The following is a 22,640-nucleotide window of genomic DNA, read 5'->3' as shown; positions in this document are numbered from 1 at the left end:
ATAACATGGAAAAAGTACAAGCAGAATTGGCTTTATTTTCCGTTGAGAAAGTGTGCATGTCACATCTGACCTCATTTTTTGTTTGTACTCTTATAAATGATAGATATGAGCCAATCAGCATGCGGGAATTTTAACAATTATTGCAAGAACTTATATAGCCATTATGGCAGTAATTCCGTTTACATTAAAATTTTAGATTGCCTATCTAATACTGCATGCTTCTTCTGTAAAACACAATGAGCTGCAAAATTTTAAAGCCACTGCAGGTTCCTCTTAAATAAAGAGAGCAAAATTCTCATGCACATGTCTGACATAAATATTACATCACTTATCCATGCATGACTTCATATGAATTTCTATCTGGTGCTTGAAAAAATACTACATTTATAATCTAATTTAATTGCATCTATAATAAGGTAATTTAATTTTTTGAAATTTGCATCAAGAATGAACAGAACCTGTGCTTCTAGATCATGTGCATTCAAATACAAATAAATTATAAGAAGTCATTACATTCTAATCCCTTCTAAAAACATAGTAGAAACCTTAACACACAGACGGGTGTATAAAGTTGGTACATTAATTGGATGCTCAGATGGTGGGAAATAATACCTGGCCATCGGGTGGCGATAAGGTGGGGTTTCCACTATATCCTTAAGATATCATAAAGTAAACCTTTCTTTCTTGGCAAGCAACTGGGAAAAAATTCAAATCCCAGAATGGGATTCTAGCCCGGGGGGGGGGGGGGTACTCCCCTATATAAGGTATATAGGTATGTGCCGCCCCAAAGGGTATGGTTTTTGAGCCGTTTTGGTCTGAAAACGGGTATAGATTTTGACAATTACGGTCTGAAATCGGGTCGGGTTTTTGGGGCCGGGAACATTTATGAAAGCTTACAAACATATTTTTCTTCTCAGTACGTAACTGGAACGACTAACTGATAGCGAGAAAAAGAAATAGATAAACATGTCATTCCAGCTTACTTTTACTCCTTGCGTCAACTTCCGTTCGGCACTGATGCATAATTATCAGGTCTGAAAACGGGTATGAATTTTAGAGGTCAGGTCTGAAAACGGGTGTGGAAAATGGTATGTTTAGGTCTGAAATAAGGTCTGGATTTGAAGACCCGGGTGGCACACCCCCACCAAGAATTCCGAGGAGTACCCCCCCCGGGGATTCTAGTCCATCTTAACTTCCAGCTAATTATGTTGTCCCATCTAATCTGGCAAGAGTAAAGTATACACCTCAACTCACATATGGGTCCATATGGGATTTAAGCCACTGCACTAATCTTCAGACAACTGTTAAAAAGAATGGCTAACCACTGATTCATGTAGGGGGAAGAGAAGGGGGGAGGGCTCTAAAGCCGTCCTATGCACCCCACATCTTCCCCTTATTCGGCTCCACCATCCCTGACTGTACCTTCATTTAACTTGTAATTATTATTTAGAAATTATTCTTTGATGAAATTTCCAATTTTTTTTTATTCTCAGGAGAACAAACACTTTTCTTGTTTCAAGGTAAATAGGTAAGTTTCCAAGTGTGTTTGAAGTACGTATTGTTGTAATCAAGTTGTTCCCACACCTTTGTGGGAATTGGATTGCCATGAATGGCCTTTCTTTCTCTAGGATAATTAGCAACATAACTTAAACTCTTTCTTCAAGAGCCTGATGTAAACACCCCATCTAAAACCCCTCAAGTTGACTCGGGGATAAGCTAAGAAAGTTGCACTTCTACAACTTTTGGGGCTCCCTAAAAAGGGGAAAAATAAAATAGGTTCCAACAGTATGAAGAGGAGCAGAACTATGCTAAGCGGTTCTTAATTTAGTTATGGTTCTTTGTTTTTTGTGTTTAAACTTCACTGAAAACTAAAACAACTGACTGCATTGCGAAGTTGGAATTGCAAAACTTCGTCAAGAAAAAGTGGCATGTTCACTGGTTATTTCAGCGTGTAATTAGTTAAATAATCTGGAGTGCTCCATCAACTTCACTTTTTCCTTGTTGGTGTAGACTTTGTATGGTACAAATGAGACCAGGAACAAGCAACGAAGAACGTGAAATTATTGTGTTTAGGGTTCGTCTACATCCTCGCCATTCTCCCTTATGTTCTCTGAAAGAAATATTAAAGTATAATTTGTTAGAAAACAATTTTACGCAACATGTGTGTCGGTTTGCAACACAGAAAATATAGTCCTAACTTAACGTTTGTGGGTGCGACCGTGCATTGGAAAGATTTGAGTTTTTGTGGATTGAATACTAAGGTGTGACCATTCACATCAAGGAGCTTCAACAATGAGACGTACTACGTTGTCTGTCGTGCTATTTGTTAACTTTTGAGTCTGTGGATGGGATCCTAAAGTGTGACCATTCAAATGAAAGCTACTGAGCAGTACTTTCCTGTGGTGCTGTTTATTATGCTGGACAAGAAGGTTCTAATTTTTGAGTTCGTGGGTGAAATCCTAAAGTGTGATCATTCAAATGAAAGCTACTGAGCAGTTCTTTCCTGTGGTCCTGTTTGTTATCCTATACAAGATGATTTTAACTTTTGAGTCTGCAGATGAAATTCTAAAGTGTGACCATTCAAATGAAAGTTATTGAGCAGTACTTTCCTGTGGTGCTGTTTATTATGCTGTACAAGGTGGTTTTAAGTTTCGAGTCTGTGGATGAAATCCTAAAGTGTGACCATTCAAAGGAAAGCTACTGAGCAGTACGCGCCTCGTTTGCTATCTATCATCTCATATCCAACACGCGCTCGTGGAATAATTAACAATTATTCCACGAGCGCGCGTTGGATATGAGATGATAGATAGCCAACGAGGCGCGTAGCGCCGAGTTGGCTATAATCATCTCATATCCAGCAAGCGCAAGTGGAATAATTGTTTTATTAAAAACAACCGAGAAATATTGCTAGATCTTACTGATTTCGCTGTGCAAGAACGACCAGAAGGCAATTTAATGGTCGCCATTTCTCGGCCATGGTATAATTGCTCATATACCATGGCCGCTAAGCCAATCAAATCCCTCGAATTGCATTATACAATGATGCAGTTTTTAATAATAATAATTATTCCATTCACGTTTGTTGGATATGAGATGGTTATAGTTAGTGCTTGACTTGTTAAAACGTTTGGCGAACAGGAATGCAGATTTTTCGGCGCAGAAAGCTTTACCGCGTTGCGCAGTTTTTTAAGGTTCAACGTCCTTCATTATCGAGACTGCTAAAAAAAACCCGTTTGTACTCACCGACGTATTTGAAGGCTTGTATCCATTCGTCGATGCTCAGAACATGATTTTTGTCGACATCACTTGAAATCATAAAACCATACAAGCACTCCTCGTGTGGAACGTGTGTTAGGATACCATCAACTTCAGCTTTTTGAAGAACACCGTCCCCGTTGAGATCCATTTGATCAAACTGGAACTGAGATGGAGATAAAACGATGTAAGAGGGAGAGCGCCAAACGTTCAGCTTTAAAGGGGTACTGTCACGGAGATTTTGCTGTATTTCGATCAAAGCTCCTCAAATATTTAACATAGAACCTTTTCTCTAACATGAAATTATTCGTAAACCACCGGGTGGAAAATATTAGCTGATTTCTCCAATGAAGACCAAACTATAAATACGTTTTTAGCAATTTCTCAAAACTACGCAGGAAGAACTTAAAAAAAATTGCCCAATTTCTTCAAGATGTAATCCATTTCCATCCAAGCCATCAGCAGCAAAAGATAGTAATTACTTACTTATATATACTCATAGGATAGTTGTTAACATAACTGAATCATTATTTTAACATTTCCATCGATTCAAATGTGTTTTTGTTTTCGCTGTTCAAAGGTACGCTTAAGATCTGTGACACTGTCCCTTTAATTGAGGGCATTTTGCTTACCTTCAAAATGGCGCTCTTCTGTTCTTGTGTCAGTCCGCGTTCTCGCGCTTGGGTCACTATCGAGAAAAGGTCTAATGATTCTGGATCCTCGCTTTCATGAATTTCTTTGTTAATCAAAGCCCATTCCTGAAATCGTTCAGCGAACTGTAGAATTTCATCTTCCAAACACTGGTCGGTCGGAATGAGAGACTCGTCTGCCAGTTGTGAAATCTGTTGGCCTTCCACATAATCTGCAAGAGTTAAAAGTTTTCAGCAATATATTTTTCCCTCCACTTAAACACAAACAGTAGGCTCGTTTCAAATGTGGCGCTACCGTCTTGTCATCTAATTGAGTTCGACGTTAGCACGACGTCTGGCAGTAATTAAGCACGATAAGCTCTGTCGAGCTAACATCCTGCTGAGAGAGACTTGGCGTGATGCTAAAGACTTGTGCCAAACTCAGTGCATACACTGTGATTATAGCGAAATTATGAGATGCAGACCAAATCCACTTTCGCTCCTGAGCACTCGCGGCTGGTCAAATCTTAGATCTACAGTTACGAATCAAGTGTAACCATTCAAACCTTCGCATTTTCCTTTGTGCTTGATGGCGACGTTGATTTGCATTCTGCAAGCATGACGGTGCACTTCGCATAGGTTTTCATAATCAGAATGAAACACAGAACAGTGAGGATCTTTTACGTCTTCCTGGCACTCGGTGGGACAATGGCACTCCTCCTTGTCTTCTTCGTTAATAATACACATTTTCCCGTCCGTACAGACTTTGTCGCTGCATGTTCCTGTGAAACAAGAAGTGTTGAGATTATACTTCAGCTTCGTCAAACCTCAGAGTTTCGTGTTATCAGGCTGGGTAGTTACTCGGTTTCTGTCGCATGGAGTTCCACCGGCAGCTAAGCCACACACCCAGTTTAGATGGTTAAATTTTGGACAACGTTTTCTTCCTCTTTGGGATTGTAAAGTTGATAGGCATTCAGAGACACCGGATCAGCTAGAAATTGTTCGTGTAAAGTGAAGTTATGTTTTACAAGAAGTGAATTAGTAAAGTAGAATAAGACAATAGCTGCACCCAACAGCACTCAGCACTTTCTCTGAATTTTTTAACGTAAGAAAATCTCTTCATTTCGATTGTTTATTTTAGGTAAATGTGCAACTAACTCCAATTTTAAGAATTTTACAACAAGAAAGGTTTACGATAATGCTCACAACAGCCGTGTAGGCGTTGTTTTTTTGTGCAATTTTCACTCTGTCTTGTGCTCTTTTTTCTCAAAATATATCCCGTAGTTTGTTGTGTTTTGCATGGAAGTATCTAAATGGAGCTGTGATAGATGAATTTACCAGTATTTAGACTGTTATATTCTCTCAGACCGCTTAATCGAAATTTCCATACACACAGTTCGAACCGTCCCAAGAAATTGTCCGAAAGTTTTCTGTCCCTATTTTATTGCCCAAAAATTGTAAAGTGCGAACATTCTCGTAGTTAAAGAACATGTGTTCCGTGTTCTGTACCCCAGCCTTGCCTCCACAGCAAGCGTTTTCGTCTGTGCGTTTTTCGCTATTTGACCGCACTGAAATGGCCCCCATTTCACACGCATCCAAAATACGCAAACCCGCTTTTTAGTGTAGAAAACTCCATTGAAACGCTTACTTCGTAGGCTAACTCCAGCCCACTTCACCTATTTAAAAAAATGCTACATTTTTCGAGGTTCCAGTCTAGTTCCATATCGAGTTAAAATTATTTGAAACCATCTAGGTAAGATTATTAAAACTTAATTACCATTGCCAGGAAGTCTTCCAATAGTTTCAGTCCCGTTCCCGTTTTCGATACCATTACCATTATCGATACCGTTCCCATCAGTGATCACCTTGGTGGGTGTAGAAGTCGCCGTGGGAGCATCAGTGGTGTTAACACTTGTAGATGCAAATGTCGATTGAGTTGTAGTAAGGTCATCGATCACATTTGAAGCATCAGTGGTAGCCTCAACAACAGAAGGAGTTGCAGTCTGTACCGATGGTGTTTCACCAGTTGGTGTAGCTGAGATCACTTCCTCAGAAGGTATTTCACTTGTAGCTTCCTCAACTGACGAAGTTGTAGGTACTTCAGAGGATGATTTACTTGAAACTTTTGTCGACTGTTTTAGTTGAGCTGATGCATTAGACGAAGATTCTGTCACAGGGCCTATACTGACAGGTAATTCAGTTGTTCCCTCTACAGGAGAAGAAATTGTAGATACTTCTTCCGAGGGCGATTCACTAGTAGCTTCTTCAGAAGGTGACAGAGTTGTGACTTTTTCAGTAGGTGATTCAATTGTGGCTTCTTCTGAAGGTGACTCAGATGTGGATTCAGTTGAGGGTTCTTCCGAAGGTGATTCAGTAGCACCTTCTACAGAAGGTGACTCAGATGTTGTTTCTTCAGAAGGTGATTCAGTTGTGGCTTCTTCAGAAGGAGACTCACTTGTCGCTTTTTCAGAAGATGAGTCAGTCGTGGCTTCTTCAGAAGGTGATTCAGATGTTACTTCTTCAGAAAGTGACTCTGTTGTTACTTTTTCAGAAGGTGATTCAGTTGTGGCTTTTTCAGGTGATTCAGTTGTGACTTCTTCAGAAGGAGACTTAGTTGTCGCTTCTTCAGAAGGTGACTCAGATATGACTCCTTCAGAAGGTGATTCAGTCGTGACTTCTTCAGAAGTTGATTCAGATGTTACTTCTTCAGAAGGTGACTCTGTTGTTACTTTTTCAGAAGGTGATTCAGTTGTGGCTTCTTCAGAAGGTGACTCTGTTGTTACTTTTTCAGAAGGTGATTCAGATGTGGCTAGTTCAGAAGGTGATTCTGTTGTTACTTCTTCAGATGGTGACTCACTTGTGCCTTCTTCAGAAGGTGACTCTGATGTGACCTCTTCAGAAGGTGACTCTGTTGTTAGTTTTTCAGAAGGTGATTCAGTTGTGGCTTCTTCAGAAGGTGACTCTGTTGTTACTTTTTCAGAAGGTGATTCAGATGTGGCTAGTTCAGAAGGTGACCCAGTTGTTACTTCTTCAGAAGGTGATTTACTTGTGGGTTCTTCAGAAGGAGACTCAGTTGTCGCTTCTTCAGATAGTGACTCTGTTGTTACCTCTTCAGGAGGTGACTCAGATGTGGCTGGTTCAGAAGGTGATTCTGTTGATACTTTTTCAGTAGGTGATTCAGATGTCGCTTCTTCAGAAGATGATTCTGTTGTTCCTTCTGCAGAAGGTGTCTCAGTTGTTACCTCCTCAAGAGGTGACTCAGTTGTTGCTTCTTCAGATAGTGACTCAGTTGTGCCTTCTTCTGAAGGTGTCTCAGGTATTACTTCTCCAGAAGATGACCCGGTTGTTGCTTCTTTGGAAGGTGACGCAATTGTTACTTCTTCAGATGGTGACTCAGTTGTTGCCTCTTTAGAAGGTGTTTTAGTGATGGCTTCTGCAGAAGGTGATTCAGATGTGACTCCTTCAGAAGGTGCTTCAGTTGTGGCTTCTTCAGATGGTCGTTCAGTTGTGGCCTCTTCAGAAGGTGACTCAGAGGTGACTTCTGCAGAAGGTGACTTAGTTGTGGCTATTTCAGTTGCCACTTGTTCGGAGGATGGCTGAGTTGTGGCTTGTTCAGAAAATTTTTCAGTTGCTACTTCTTCGGAAGGTGACTCAGTTGTAGCTTCTTGTGAAGATGGTTCATTTGTGAATTCTTCAGAAGGTGATTCAGTTGTGGTTTCTTCAGCAGCTGACTTTGTTGTGGCTTCTTCCGAAGGAGAGACTGCCGCTGTTGTCGACTCCTTTTCTTGAGCTTGTGATTCAGTTGGAGCCTCAGTTACCACGCCTACGGTTTTAATTAGTGATTGTGTTGTTCCTTCCTCCGAAGGCAATTCTGATGTAACGGCCACAGCAGGAGATGCAGTTGTCGACACTAGAGAAGACGATTCAGTTAAACCTACTTCAGAGGGTGACTCAGATTTTAGTTCTGTAATGGGAACGTCAGTTTTTACTTCCTCAGAAGGCAATTCAGTTGTCCATCCTTGAGACATTGCCGCCGTTGTGGATTTTTTGGTGGGTGATTTACTTATCGCTATTTCAGACGTAAACTCAGTTGTGGGTTCTTCAGAACGTGGGCCAGTTGTGGCTTCTTCAGAAGATGATTCCGATGTTGCTTTTTCAGAAGGTGATTCCGTTGTTGCTTGTTCAGAAGGTGATTTAGTTGTCGCTTCTTCAGAAAGTGACTCGGTTGTAACTTCCTCAATAGGTGATTCCATTGTTGCCTTTTCAGAAGGTGACTCAGTTGTTGCTTCTTCAGAAGGTGCTTTAGTTGTTGCTTCTTCAGAAGGTGACTCAGTTGTTGCTTCTTCAGAAGGTGACTCTGTTTTAGCTTCTTCAGATGGTGATTCAGTTATTGCTTCTTCAGAAGGTGACTCAGTTATTGCTTCTTTAGAAGGTGACTCCGTTGTTGCTTGTTCAGAAGGTGGCTCAGTTGTCGCTTCTTCAAAAGGTGATACAGATGTGGCTAGTTCAGAAAGTGATTCTGTTGATGCTTTTTCAGTAGGTGATTCAGATGTGGCTTCTTCAGAAGATGATTCTGTTGTTCCTTCTGCAGAAGGTGTCTCAGTTGTCACCTCTTCAGGAGGTGACTCAGTCGTTACTTCTTCAGATAGTGACTCAGTTGTGCCTTCTTCTGAAGGTGTCTCAGTTGTTACTTCTTCAGAAAGTGACTTGGTTGTTGCTTCTTTAGAGGGTGACTCAGTTGTTACTTCTTCAGATGGTGACTCAGTTGTTGCCTCTTTAGAAGGTGATTTAGTGATGGCTTCTGCAGAAGGTGATTCCGATGTGACTCCTTCAGAAAGTGCTTCAGTTGTGGCTTCTTCAGAAGGTCGTTCAGATGTGACCTCTTCAGCAGGTGACTCGGAGGTGACTTCTGCCGAAGGTGATTCTGATGTGACTCCTTCAGAAGGTGCTTCAGTTGTGGCTTCTTCAGAAGGAGATTCAGATGTGGCTTCTTCAGAAGGTCGTTCAGATGTGGCCTCTTCAGAAGGTGACTTGGAGGTGACTTCTGCAGAAGGTGACTTAGTTGTGGCTATTTTAGTTGCCACTTGTTCGGAGGATGGCTGAGTTGTGGCTTGTTCAGAAGGTTTTTCAGATGCTACTTCTTCGGAAGGTGACTCAGTTGTAGCTTCTTGTGAAGATGGTTCATTTGTGAATTCTTCAGAAGGTGATTCAGTTGTGGTTTCTTCAGCAGCTGACTTTGTTGTGGCTTCTTCCGAAGGAGAGACTGCCGCTGTTGTCGACTCCTTTTCTTGAGCTTGTGATTCAGTTGGAGCCTCAGTTACCACGCCTACGGTTTTAATTAGTGATTGTGTTGTTCCTTCCTCCGAAGGAAATTCTGATGTAACGGCCACAGCAGGAGATGCAGTTGTCGACACTAGAGAAGGCGATTCAGTTAAACCTTCTTCAGAGGGTGACTCAGTTTTTAGTTCTGTAATGGGAACGTCAGTTTTTACTTCTTCAGAAGGCAATTCAGTTGTCCATCCTTGAGAAGTTGCCGCCGTTGTGGCTTTTTTGGTGGGTGATTTACTTATCGCTATTTCAGACGTAAACTCAGTTGTGGGTTCTTCAGAACGTGGGCCAGTTGTGGCTTCTTCAGAAGATGATTCCGATGTTACTTCTTCAGAAGGTGATTCCGTTGTTGCTTGTTCAGAAGGTGACTCAGTTATTGCTTCTTCAGAAGGTGCTTCAGTTGTTGCTGCTTCAGAAGGTGATGCCGTTGCTACTTTTTCAGAAGGTGACTCTGTTGTTGCTTGTTCAGAAGGTGAATCAGTTGTTGCTTCTTCACTAGGTGACTCAGTTGTTGCTTCTTCAGGTGACACAGTTGTTGCTTCTTCAGATGGTGATTCAGTTATTGCCTCTTCAGAGGGTGACTCAGTTATTGCTTCTTTAGAAGGTGACTCCGTTGTTGCTTGTTCAGAAGGTGGCTCAGTTGTTGCTTCCTCAGAAGGTGATTCAGTTGTTACTTTTTCAGAAGGTGACTCACTTGTGGCTTCTTCAGAAGGTGATTCAGTTGTTACTTTTTCAGAAGGTGACTCAGTTGTTGATTCTTCAGAAGGTGATTCAGTTGTTGCTTCTTCAGAAGGTGACTCAGTTGTTGTTTCTTCAGAAGGTGATTCAGTTGTGGCGTCTTCAGAAGGTGACTCACTTGTGGCTTCTTCAGAAGGTGACTCAGTTGTTACTTCTTCAGAAGGTGACTCAGTTGTTGCTTCTTCAGAAGGTGACTCCGTTGTTGCTTCGTCAGAAGGTGACTCAGTTGTTGATTCTTCAGAAGGTGACTCAGTTGTTACTTCTTCAGAAGGTGACTCACTTGTTACTTCTTCAGAAGGTGACTCCGTTGTTGCTTCGTCAGAAGGTGACTCAGTTGTTGATTCTTCAGAAGGTGACTCAGTTGTTACTTCTTCAGAAGGTGACTCAGTTGTATCTTCTTCTGAAGGTGACTCCGTTGTTGCTTTGTCAGAAGGTGATTCAGTTGTTGCTTCTTCAGGTGACTCAGTTGTTACTACTTCAGAAGGTGACTCAGTTGTATCTTCTTCTGAAGGTGACTCCGTTGTTGCTTCGTCAGAAGGTGACTCAGTTGTTGATTCTTCAGAAGGTGAATGTGTTGTTGCTTCTTCAGATGGCGACTCAGTTTTTTCTTCTTCAGAAGGTGATTCAGTTGTGGCTTCTTTTGAAAGTTGCTCAGTTTTTACTTCTGAAGGTGACTCAGTTGTGGCTTCTTCTGAAGGGGACTCAGTTGTGACTTCTTCAGATGGTGGCTCAGTTGTGGCTTCTTCGGAAGGCGACTCAGTTGTTGATTCTTCAGAAGGTGACGCAGTTGTGACTTCTTCAGAAGGTGACTCAGTTGTGACTTCTTCAGATGGTGGCTCAGTTGTGACTTCTTCAGATGGTGACTCAGTTGTGGCTTTTTTAGAAGGTGACTCAGTTGTTGATTCTTCAGAAGGTGATTCGGTTATTGCTTCTTCAGAAGGTGAATCTGTTGTTACTTCTTCTGAAGGTGACTCAGTTGTGTCTTCTTTAGATGGTGACTCAGATGTGGCTTCTTCAGATGGTGACTCAGTTGTGACTTTCTCAGATGGTGACTCAGTTGTTGATTCATCAGAAGGTGACTCAGTTTTTGTTTTTTCAGATGGTGACTCAGTTGTTGCTTCTTCAGATGCTGACTCAGTTGTGACTTTTTCAGATGGTGACTCAGTTGTTGCTTTTTCAGACGGTGACTTATCAGAAGGTGACTCACTTGTTGATTCATCAGAAGGCGACTCAGTTGTTGCTTTTTCAGATGGTGACTCAGCTGTTGATTCATCAGATGGTGACTCAGTTGTTACCTCTTCAGATGGTGACTCAGCTGTTGATTCATCAGATGGTGACTGAGTTGTTGATTCATCAGATGAGGACTCAGTTGTGGCTTCTTCAGAAGGTGACTCACTTGTTGATTCATCAGAAGGTGACTTAGTTGTTGCTTCTTCAGAAGGTGACTCAGTTGTTGATTCATCAGATGGTGACTCAGTTGTTGCTTCTTCAGATGGTGACTCCGTTGTTGATTCATCAGAAGGTGACTTAGTTGTTGCTTCTTCAGATGGTGACTTAGTTGTTGCTTCTTCAGAAGGTGACTCAGTTGTTGCTTCTTCGGAAGGTGACTCAGTTGTGACTTCTTCAGAAGGTGGCTCAGTTGTGGCTTCTTCAAAAGGTGACTCAGTTGTGACTTTTTCAGATCGTGGCTCAGTTGTGGCTTCTTCAGATGGTGAGTCAGTTGTTGCTCCTACTAAAGGTGACTCTGTCGTGACCTCTTCAAGAGGTGACTCAGTTGTTGATTTTTCAGATGGCGACTCAGTTGTGGCTTCTTCAGATGGCGACTCAGTTGTGGCTTCTTCAGATGGTGATTCAGCTGTTGATTCATCAGATGGTGACTCAGTTGTTGATTCACCAGATGGTGACTCAGTTGTGGCTTTCTCAGGTGGTGACTCAGTTGTGGCTTTCTCAGGTGGTGATTCAGTTGTGACTTCTTCAGATAGTGATTCACTTGTGACTTCTTCAGATGGTGACTCAGTTGTGGCTTCTTCAGATGGCGAGTCTGTTGTGGCTTCTTCAGATGGCGAGTCAGTTGTGACTTCTTCAGATGGTGACTCAGTTGTGGCTTGTTCAGATGGTGACTCAGTTGTTGATTCACCAGATGGTGACACAGTTGTGGCTTTCTCAGGTGGTGACTCTGTTGTGACTTCTTCAGATGGTGATTCAGTTGTGACTTCTTCAGAAGGTGATTCAGTTGTGACTTCTTCAGATGGTGACTCAGTTGTGGCTTCTTCAGATGGCAAGTCAGTTGTGGCTTCTTCAGATGGCAAGTCAGTTGTGACTTCTTCAGATGGCAAGTCAGTTGTGGCTTCTTTAGATGGCAAGTCAGTTGTGACTTCTTCAGATGGCAAGTCAGTTGTGGCCTCTTCAGATGGCAAGTCAGTTGTGGCTTGTTCAGATGGCGAGTCAGTTTTGGCTTCGTCAGATGGTGATTCAGTTGTTGCTCCTTTAGATGGTGACTCAGTTGTTGATTCACCAGATGGTGACTCAGTTGTGACTTCTTCAGATGGCAAGTCAGTTGTGGCTTGTTCAGATGGCAAGTCAGTTTTGGCTTCTTCAGATGGTGATTCAGTTGTTGCTCCTTTAGATGGTGACTCAGTTGTTGATTCACCAGATGGTGACTCAGTTGTGGCTTCCTCAGGTGGTGACTCAGTTGTTGCTTCTTCAGATGGCAAGTCAGTTGAGGCTTCTTCAGATGGTGATTCAGTTGTTGCTCCTACTGAAGGTGACTCTGTCGTGACCTCTTCAAGAGGTGACTCAGTTGTTGATTTTTCAGATGGTGACTCACTCGTGACTTCTTCAGATGGTGACTCAGTTGACGATTCTTCAGATGGTGACTCAGTTGATGATTTTGCAGATGGTGACCCTGTTGTTGCTTCTTCAGATGGTGACTCATTTGTTGATTGTTCAGATGGTGATTCAGATAGGGTTTCTTTGGACGGTGACTCTGTTAGTGCTTCAGATGTGGTTTTTGAAGAAGGCGACTTATTTGTGCCTTCTTCAGATGGTAGTTTAGTTGCTACTTCGAAAGATGACTCGGTTGTGGCTTCGTCAGAAGGTGACTCTGTTGTGGCTAGTTCAGAAGCCGATTCAGTGGTGGTTTCTTTAGAAGGTGACCTTTTTGTCGCCTCCTCCGATGGAGTAACTGCCGCTGTTGTCGACTCCTTTTCTTGAGCTTCTGATTCAGTTGGAGCCTCAGTTACCACGCCTACGGTTTTAATTAATGATTGTGTTGTTCCTTCTTCCGAAGGCAATTCCGAAGTAACGGTCACAGCAGGAGATGCTTTTGTTGGCACTAGAGAAGACGATTCAGTTGAACCTTCTATAGAGGGTGAATCAGTTTTTAGTTCTGTAATGGGAACTTCAGTTTTTTCTTCTTCAGAACGCAATTCAGTTGTCCGTCCCAGAGAAGGGGACGCCTTTGTGGGTTTTTTGGTAGGTGAAGTTAACTCAGTTGTGGCTTCTTCAAAAGGTGATTCCGTTGTTGTTTTGGATGGTGATTCTCTTGTTGCTTCTCCAGATTCTGACTCAGTTTTTGCCTCTTGAGATGGTGACTTTTGTGTTGTTTCTACAGGTGCTGTCTCAGTTGTTGCTTCCTTAGAAGGTGATTCAGTTGTGGCTTCTTGAGAAGGGGATTCAGTTGTGGCTATTTGAGAAAGTTTTTCTGTTGTTGCTTCTTCTTTAGGTGTCTCAGTTGTCGCTCCTTCAGATGGTGACTCAGTTGTTGCCTCTTCAGAAGGTGATTCGGTTGTGTCTTCTTTAGAAGGCGATTCTGTTGTTGCCTCTTCAGAAGGTGACTCAGTCGTTGCTTCTTCAGAAGGAGACTCAGTTCTGGCTTCTTCAGCTGGTGACTCAGTTGTGGCAGAAGGTGCTTCACTTTTTGCTTCCTCAGAAGGTGATTTAGTTGTTGCTTCTTCAGAAGGTGACTCTGCTGTTACTTTTTCAGAAGGTGACTCAGTTGTGGCTTCTTCCGATGGTGACTCAGTTGTCACTTCTTTAGAAGGTGATTTAGTTACTTCTTTAGAAGGTGACTCAGTTGTTGCTTCTTCAGAAGGTGACTCAGTTGTAACTTCTTTAGAAGGTGAGGCACTTGTGGCTTCTTCCGAACGTGACTCAGTTGTTACTTCTTTAGAAGGTGACTCAGTTGTTGCTTCTTCAGAAGGTGACTTAGTTGTTGCTTCTTCTGAAGGTGACTCTGTCGTGGCTTCTTCAGAAGGTGACTCTGTCGCTGCTTCTTCAGAAGGTAAGTCAGTTGTTACTTCTTGAGAAGGTGTCTCAGTTGTTACTTCTTCAGATGGTGACTCAGTTGTAACTTCTTCCGAAGATGATTCAGTTGTTGCTTCTCCAGAAGGTGACTCAGTTGTTACTTCTTCAGAAGGTGACTCAGTTGTGGCTTCTTTTGATGGTGACTCAGTTATGGCTTCTTTTGATGGTGACTCAGTTGTTACTTCTTCAGGAGGTGACCAAGTTGTCACTTCTTCAGACGCTGACTCAGTAGCTACGTTTTCAGAAGGTGACTCAGTTGTTGCTTCTTCTGTAGGTGACTCAGTTGTTGAATCTTCGAAAGGTGACCCAGTTATTACTTCTTCAGAAGGTGACCCAGTTGTTAATTCTTCAGAAGGTGACTCAGTAGTTACGTCTTTAGAAGGTGACTCAGTTGTTGCTTCTTCTGAAGGTGACTCTGTTGTTGCTTCTTCAGAAGGTGACTCAGTTGTTGCTTCTTCGGAGGGTGGCTCACTTGTTGTTTCTTCAGGAGGTAACTCAGTTGTTACTTCTTTAGAAGGTGATTCAGTTGTTGCTTCTTCAGAAGGTGATTCAGTTCTTACTTCTTCAGAAGGTGACCTAGTTGTTTCTTCTTCAGAAGGTGATTCAGTTGTTGCTTCTTGAGAAGGTGACTCGGTTGTTACTTCGTCAGAAGGTGACCCAGTTGTTACTTCTTCAGAAGATGATTCAGTTGTTGCTTCTTTAGAAGGTGATTCGTTTGTTGCTTCTTCAGAAGGTGATTCAGTTGTTGCTTCTTCAGAAGGTGACGCAGTTGTTACTTCTTTTGGAGGTGACTCTGTCGTTACTTCTTCAGAAGGTGACTCTGTCGTTACTTCTTCAGAAGGTGACTCAGTTGTTACTTCTTCAGAAGGTGACTCTGTCGTTACTTCTTCGGAAGGTGACTCTGTCGTTACTTCTTCAGAAGGTGACTCAGTTGTTACTTCTTCATAAGGTGACTCTGTCGTTACTTCTTCAGAAGGTGACTCTGCCGTTACTTCTTCAGAAGGTGATTCTGTCGTTACTTCTTTAGAAGGTGACTCTGTCGTTACTTCTTCAGAAGGTGACTCAGTTGTTACTTCTTCAGAAGGTGACTCAGTTGTTACTTCTTCTGGAGGTGACTCTGTCGTTACTTCTTCAGAAGGTGACTCTGTCGGTACTTCTTCAGAAGGTGATTCTGTCGTTACTTCTTCAGAAGGTGACTCTGTCGTTACTTCTTCAGAAGGTGACTCAGTTGTTACTTCTTGAGAAGGTGACTCAGTTGTTACTTCTTCAGAAGGTGGCTCTGTTGTTGCTTCTTCAGAAGGTGATTCTGTCGTTACTTCTTCAGAAGGTGATTCTGTCGTTACTTCTTCAGAAGGTGACTCAGTTGTTACTTCTTCAGAAGGTGACTCAGTTGTTACTTCTTCAGAAGGTGACTCAGTTGTTACTTCTTCAGAAGGTGGCTCTGCTGTTACTTCTTCAGAAGGTGATTCTGTCGTTACTTCTTCAGAAGGTGATTCTGTCGTTACTTCTTCAAAAGGTGACTCTGTCGTTACTTCTTCAGAAGGTGACTCAGTTGTTACTTCTTCAGAAGGTGAATCAGTTGTTACTTCTTCAGAAGGTGGCTCTGTTGTTACTTCTTCAGAAGGTGATTCAGTTGTTACTTCTTTTGGAGGTGACTCTGTCGTTACTTCTTCAGAAGGTGATTTAGATGTTACTTCTTCAGGTGGTGACTCAGTTGTTACTTCTTCAGAAGGTGACTCAGTTGTTACTTCTTTAGAAGGTGACTCAGTTGTTGTTTTTTCAGAAGGTGACTCTGTCGTTACTTCTTCAGAAGATGACTCAGTTGTTACTTCATCAGAAGGTGACTCTGTCGTTACTTCATCAGAAGGTGACTCTGTCATTACTTCTTCAGAAGGTGACTCAGTTGTTACTTCTTCAGAAGGTGACTCTGTCGTTACGTCTTCAGAAGGTGACTCTGTCGTTACTTCTTCAGAAGGTGATTCTGTCGTTACTTCTTCAGAAGGTGACTTAGTTGTTACTTCATCAGAAGGTGACTCAGTTGTTGCTTCTTCAGAAGGTGACTCTGTCGTTACTTCTTCAGAAGATGACTCAGTTGTTACCTCATCAGAAGGTGACTCTGTCGTTACTTCTTCAGAAGGTGACTCAGTTGTTACTTCTTCGGAAGGTGACTCCGTTGATTCTTCTTCAGAAGGTGACTCAGTTGTTACTTCTTCAGAAGGTGACCCAGTTGTAACTTCTTCAGAAGGTGACTCAGTTGTTGCTTCTTCAGAAGGTGACTCTGTCGTTACTTCTTCAGAAGATGACTCAGTTGTTACTTCTTTGGAAGGTGACTCCGTTGATTCTTCTTCAGAAGGTGACTCAGTTGTTACTTCTTCAGAAGGTGACCCAGTTGTTTCTTCTTCAGAAGGTGACTTAGTTGTTACTTCATCAGAAGGTGACTCAGTTTTTACTTCTTCAAAAGGTGACTCAGTTGAAACTTCTTCAGAAGGTGACTGAGTTGTTTCTTTTTCAGTAGGTGACTTAGTTGTTACTTCTTCCGAAGGTGATTCAGTTGTTGCTTTTTTAGTAGGTGACTCTGTCGTTACTTCTTCAGAAAATGACTCAGCTGTTACTTCTTCAGGTGGTGACTCAGTCGTTGCCTCGTCAGAAGATGACTCAGTTGTGCCTTCTTCAGAAGGTGACTCAGTTGTTACTTCTTCAGAAGGTGATTCAGTTGTTACTTCTTTAGAAGGTGATTCAGTTGTTACTTCGTTAGAAGGTGACTCAGTTGTTGCCTCGTCCGAAGGTGACCCAGTTTTTACTTCTTCAGAAGGTGACTTAGTTGTTACTTCTTCAGAAGGTGACCCAGTTGTTACTCCTTCAGAAAGTGACTCAGTTGTTACTTCTTTAGAAGGTGACTCAGCTGTTACTTTTTCAGAAGGTGACTCAGTTTCTACTTCTTCAGAAGGTGATTCAGATGTGGCCTCTTTATAAGGAGATCCAGTTGTTACTTCTTCAGAAGGTGACCCAGTTGTTACTCCTTCAGAAAGTGACTCAGTTGGTGCTTCTTCAGAAGGTTGCTCAGTTGCTGCTTCTTCAGAAGGTGATTCAGTTGTTCTTTCTTCAGAAGGTGACTCAGTTTTTACTTTGTTAGAAGGTGACTCAGTTGTTACTTCTTCTATGTTCTGCTCAGTTGTCGCTTTTTCAGAAGCTGAGTCAGTTGTGGCTCCATCAGAAGGTAACTGAGTTGCTGCGTCTTCCGATGGTGACTCAGTTGTCGCTTCTTCAGGAGTTGCCTCTGTTGTCGCTTCTGCAGAAGGTGATTCAGTAGTCGCTTCTTCAGGAGTTGCCTCTGTTGTCGCTTCTGCAGAAGGTGATTCAGTAGTCGCTTCTTCAGAAGATGACTCAGTTGTGGCTCCCTCAGAAGGTAACTCAGTCGTTTCTTCTTCCGAAGGTGACTCAGTTATCGCTTCTCCAGGAGGTGACTCTGTTGTGACTTTTTCAGATGGTGATTCAGTAGTCGCTTCTTCAGAAGATGACTCAGTTGTGGCTCCTTCAGAAGGTAACTCAGTTGTTTCTTCTTCCGAAGGTGACTCACTTCTGTCTTCTTCAGAAGTTGACTTAGTTGAGGTCTTTTTACTTTGGGCGGGACTGGTTCTAGACGTTTCTGTTGTGGTGGAGGCACGTGTTGTTTGGGCGTCTACGATATCTATGACGTCATGGTCTGTTGGAAACTGTGTCGGCGAACTTTCTGTTGTGGATGATTCTTCTGTGACGTCATCAGAAGGTGAATCGCTTGTTGGTTTCCTTGAGGGCGATTTTGGAGCTTTAGTTGCTGGTGTGGTGGTGCTAGGATGTGTTGTTGGCTCGACGTCGACGACGTCTACTATGTCACCACCAGATGGAACTGTGGGTTGTGGATCCGTTTTCAAATCATCACCTCCCAAAACCACTTCATTGCCTTCTTGTGCAAGATTAGGAGCTGGTGTCTCAGTGTCGACTTTTTCTCCCAGCGGCGTTGGAATTGCGTTGGCGTCGGTGTCAGGTTTTTCTTCAACGGTTTCGTTGAGTGGTGGTGATGTTAGTACTTGTATGCCTATGTCGGTTGAACCAGCTTCTGATGGTGCCCAGCCAACTATCATACCCTCTGTAAAAACAAGAAAGAACATCAAAGATTCAGTACATCAATTTTTACAATAAAAAGAGTGAACTAGATTGAGACAAGGAAATTCTTAAAAGTCATGTAATTCCTAATAAAGGGCTACTCCGTGACTTTCCTTTGATTGGTGCTTAGCTGGTTGTGCACGAGCAAATTTTTTCTTCACAAATCTTCGTTTAATAAGTTTTTTATCGTTGTTGTAGCAGAAATTTGTTTTGCATAATATCGAAGAACAAGCCCAACAAATTTACAAAGGGGTACTACCGATACCTTTACAGCAATAAAGAAAGCTCGAATGACAAAAGTAATTATCCGTGCTCTTGTCGATCTTTACAGCCGTATCAGAAACCTGAAGAGAAGGTTATACGCGAATACATTGTTCTCCATCTGCAAAAAAATTCTCCTGTATAGAAGCATTCGCCGTATTCCAGCGGTAACTGAGACATTTAGCGGATGGAAAAGTAGACGCTGATTTGTGTGGGATACTAGTTCCACAAGAAAAGATGATGACAGTAGCTTGTATTGTTCCAGCCAAAATAATCCAATCGCTCCCCTTATTGTTTGAGAATACGTTGCTGACCCTAGAGGTGTGAAGGGGTCGTATCACGTTCGTGGGCCAAGGGAATACCTTTGGGTACGATACATCTTAAGTCCGATTTAGACGGTACAACTTTTGCTTACGCCTGTTGCATGCGATTTCTAGAGCGCGCGCTGCTCGCGTCATGCAAAAAATCACACACAACTCTCGTCATTCAACATTGCCTATACCTACGATTGTCTTAGGATCTTACGACATTTTTTGTGAAGTACACGACAGTCGTAAGCGAGTTGTAGGTTTGATTTACACGAAACAATTCGTGTCGTAGGCCTGTCGTAAGCTTATCGCATGCGACAAAGTCGTACCGTGTAAATCGCCCTTTAGGATTTCATGAAATTCAAAAATTAAAATTCCATCTTGGATTTTTTAGCATACAATTGCGTAAACACTTCATATTTTGGGTTATTTTTAGATTGTTTACAAAGACGAACACCAAAAACCGGATGCTAACAACGTTGGTGAACATCAGGTTTAACTTCTTCATAAAATCGCTCTACATAAACGTTCACGCATATCACCCCTTAGGCCGCCCTATACACCTTACTCACAAATGGCCGCCAACCTGGGAGGAGCGCGCGGCCAAACATGGAATCGAGGCGTTTGGGGATAAAAATTTGTTTTCGTGCAAACTTTGGCCAATTAACTGGCCAACTTACGTTGAAATTATCGGTCATCTAAAAGCGATTTCTTTAATGCGACAGTTTCTTGACTGCTCATTTCATTGGGGATGAGCTCGAGTTCAAATATTAATTGCTGTGGTCCTCTTTGCAACCAGAGGGGAACTGTAGATGCCAACGGAAAGAGAGTCGGCTTTTTTCAATTTTCCGAAAGATCCAAACCTTCGAGCTCAATGGCTGCAGAGGATTCGAAGAAACGTTAGAACGAAATTCAAACTGACGGAAATTACAAAAGTTTGCTCCTTGCATTTTCGTGAAAGCGAGTAAAAAAAGGCCTTGGAGGAAAGTTGGTAATACGTAATTTTGCCCAGCAGTAGCACTCTGCTTGGCAAGTTTTCGTTTCGTGTTCGGTTTGAATGTGCTGGATACTACATATTTAACTGGTTAAGTCGGGAAAGCTCTCGTTATTATATAGACAGGAGTGTTTTACTGGAAAATGCACCACTCGTAAAATTCATACGAAACTATATCATGGGCCCGAGTGTCGTATTTTCCATATCCTCATTGATGACATCATTTCCCACTTTTTCACGTTTTTTGTGGAAACAGTCGGTGAAAAATGCCGAGCGATAGATTTGTCTATATAATAAAATGAAAATTACACGGTGGCTTGAACATCTGAACTTTATTTTCTCGTGTTAAAAACAATATTTTATTCAGGCGTAAAATATTGTTTTTACCACTCGACAATAAAATTGTTCGCGTCACCATACATACACACATACATACGTTTATTGAAGCTCCCTTTCAGGGGCTTTTCACCCACAATATATTAAAATTACAAGATAAGGCGAAAAAATAAAATGTAATAACTACTGAAATTAACTACTAAGGGAAATAAAGGTAAATCAATTTTATGTTAACAGCATATTCATCTTTCACCCAGCCATGTGCATACCCCTACTCAAATTTTCCAGAATGCCTTTTGCGTTGTTCGTTGGCACAAGCAAACCTCTTTGCAATTTTTACAGTGTCTAGTGTGTCCGTAATCGATTTGTGATTTGTGACAATGCATCAGTAGGCAGTTGTTCAGGCGGTCCTGTTTCATGGTTCTTCTTAGGTAGTTCTTGAGTCGCCTGAGGACAGAAAATGTGCGCTCTGAAGTCGCGGATGCTACTGGTAACGTCAAATACATCCGTAAGAATTTGTGTACCTCTTCTAACAGTGTTTTGGTGACAGGAGTTTTGTTGAAAGCTTCGCACATGGTCCGTATATTTGTAACCTGACGTACTTCGGGTAGCGCAGTTCTCACTGCATCAAACGTTTTACAACATATTATTTCGCCAAGCGCGATGCTGGCAAAACGATTTGTGAAAAGATCAAGAGATTGAATACTTTGCCAATTTTTATACTACGTGATATTTTGGGCACCAAAACGTGGGGAGGGGGGGGCTACAGCAACTCCCCCACTCTCTTCTCCGCCGATTATGCAGTAAGGTCTACTGCTTGCGGGAGATGAAAGTGTTTGTGTTCTGTTAGGCCCTGATTACATGAGACCGGTTTCAACTCAAGACCGATACGACTTTAGGTCTGTCTCCATACTAACGCTTGCTTATGTTTTTCTCAGAAACTATCTCCTCTTGTTGTTTCCGTTGTTAACTGCCCTTTTTCTTACGGAAAGCACGTTTGTGCTGAGAAAAAAATAAAGTTAATATTTGTTCCGTTTCTCTCTGTTTCTGAATGCTGCTGTCTTCGTCTCATTGGCGAAAACAGACCACAAAAGTAAAATGCCGTCGTATTTAAACAGGAAATTCCGGTTTAAAATTGGCCTCGCCTTCAGTTAAGCATCAGAGCGTAAACAATTGTCAAACAACATGCGCCTTTTTCTACTAACCTTACTGATAAAACGGCTTAGTTTTCAGAATAACCGAATTATAAACGGATGTCTTGAATTGCTTTGATGATATTATGGGGCATATTTTTTTCAAAGGACGCTTTAGTTAACAACGTGCCACGACTGAACGGCGTCTAAATTTGCCTTTTACCCACAAAGGTGTGAAAGAAAGGATGGGCTTGCTCTTTTATAGCGGAATATTTGGTCTCTTGTAAAAATTTCATACTGGTCTGAAGTTCTCCTCATATAGTGTCAAACTGATCTCATGCAAGTTCGTGCCGGTAGTCATGCTCTTATTTGAACTAGCCGGCCAGACCAATCAAGATCAAACTTCAAATAATTCATTAGCCCACTGACCTATCAAATGGTCGATAAAACATCACGCGCAGTGGTGTTAAAACCCGGTAAAACCTCCTCCTTATTTTATGTGGTGTTTAATGTTTTTCCAACGTTCACAAAAGCATCATTGCTATGAACTCTCTTGACACACACTTTTCCAGGAGTGTTTTTGAAGCCGTTTAAAAATCTCGCAGCACGTGTTTTATCGGGTCTAAAACCACTCGGCTGCGCCTCGTGGTTTTAAGTCCCGATAAAACAGTGCTGCTCGTGTTTTAAACATTACATGATTCACCAATTTTTGAAGGGTTGGTTATGTACCATCCTTTGAATTCCTTCACAATGGCACAAATCCTTTTTTTTTTTTTAAGAACGACGGTTTTAAATAGCCAAGAAACAAGCACTTAAATTGGTGCACTGATTTCGTTCATAAACTGACTGGATTGGCCTGCCAGTTCTAGAAAAAGTAGGAAACGCCCGTAAAATAAGCTGTGAACATGTTAGAACGTTTGCGCGTAACCCCCTTAGGGGCAACCACGGAACAAAACGGAATGTTTGTATGGGGAAAACCTGAGATCGCATATGGAATAACTTCCGAAAAAATTTTAAACCAGAAAAACTATCTACCGCAAACTTAAGATAAAAGGTAAAGATTATTCTCCCTTACAATGAGGTATGGAGTTCAGCTAGAAAGCCTGTTATCCCGTTTTCGGTTTTTCTACATTGAAGTTTGTGATGAAAATTCAAAGATGTATGGAAAATTGAGGAAGTGGTTAATTTCTTATAGCCCCGCTATGTTCCT

At 42.0% G+C, this 22,640-nt stretch overlaps 1 protein-coding gene across 1 annotated transcript in view; it reads right to left on the bottom strand.

Annotated features, from left to right (window-relative positions):
• Window positions 1-1,178: 1,178 nt before the first annotated feature.
• The window catches only part of LOC146471861 (uncharacterized), a 40,130-nt gene continuing 18,668 nt past the window's right edge, over window positions 1,179-22,640 (bottom strand). Inside the window, exons 4-10 of the mRNA XM_085120422.1 lie at window positions 13,555-18,381; window positions 11,347-12,837; window positions 5,662-11,265; window positions 4,451-4,666; window positions 3,888-4,117; window positions 3,244-3,421; window positions 1,179-2,110 (exon numbers count right to left, since the gene is read on the bottom strand). Coding sequence (XP_084976548.1) covers window positions 2,070-2,110; window positions 3,244-3,421; window positions 3,888-4,117; window positions 4,451-4,666; window positions 5,662-11,265; window positions 11,347-12,837; window positions 13,555-18,381 — 12,587 coding nt within the window. The 3' untranslated portion in view covers window positions 1,179-2,069. The remainder of the gene's footprint in view (window positions 2,111-3,243; window positions 3,422-3,887; window positions 4,118-4,450; window positions 4,667-5,661; window positions 11,266-11,346; window positions 12,838-13,554; window positions 18,382-22,640) is intronic.

Source organism: Pavona decussata, unplaced genomic scaffold, assembly GCF_977016875.1.
Source record: "Pavona decussata unplaced genomic scaffold, jaPavDecu1.1 SCAFFOLD_102, whole genome shotgun sequence".
In the NCBI taxonomy this organism is placed as follows: domain Eukaryota; kingdom Metazoa; phylum Cnidaria; class Anthozoa; order Scleractinia; family Agariciidae; genus Pavona; species Pavona decussata.
The sequence above is the reverse complement of the archived record's forward strand: the minus strand, read 5'-3'. Positions and strand labels throughout refer to the sequence as shown.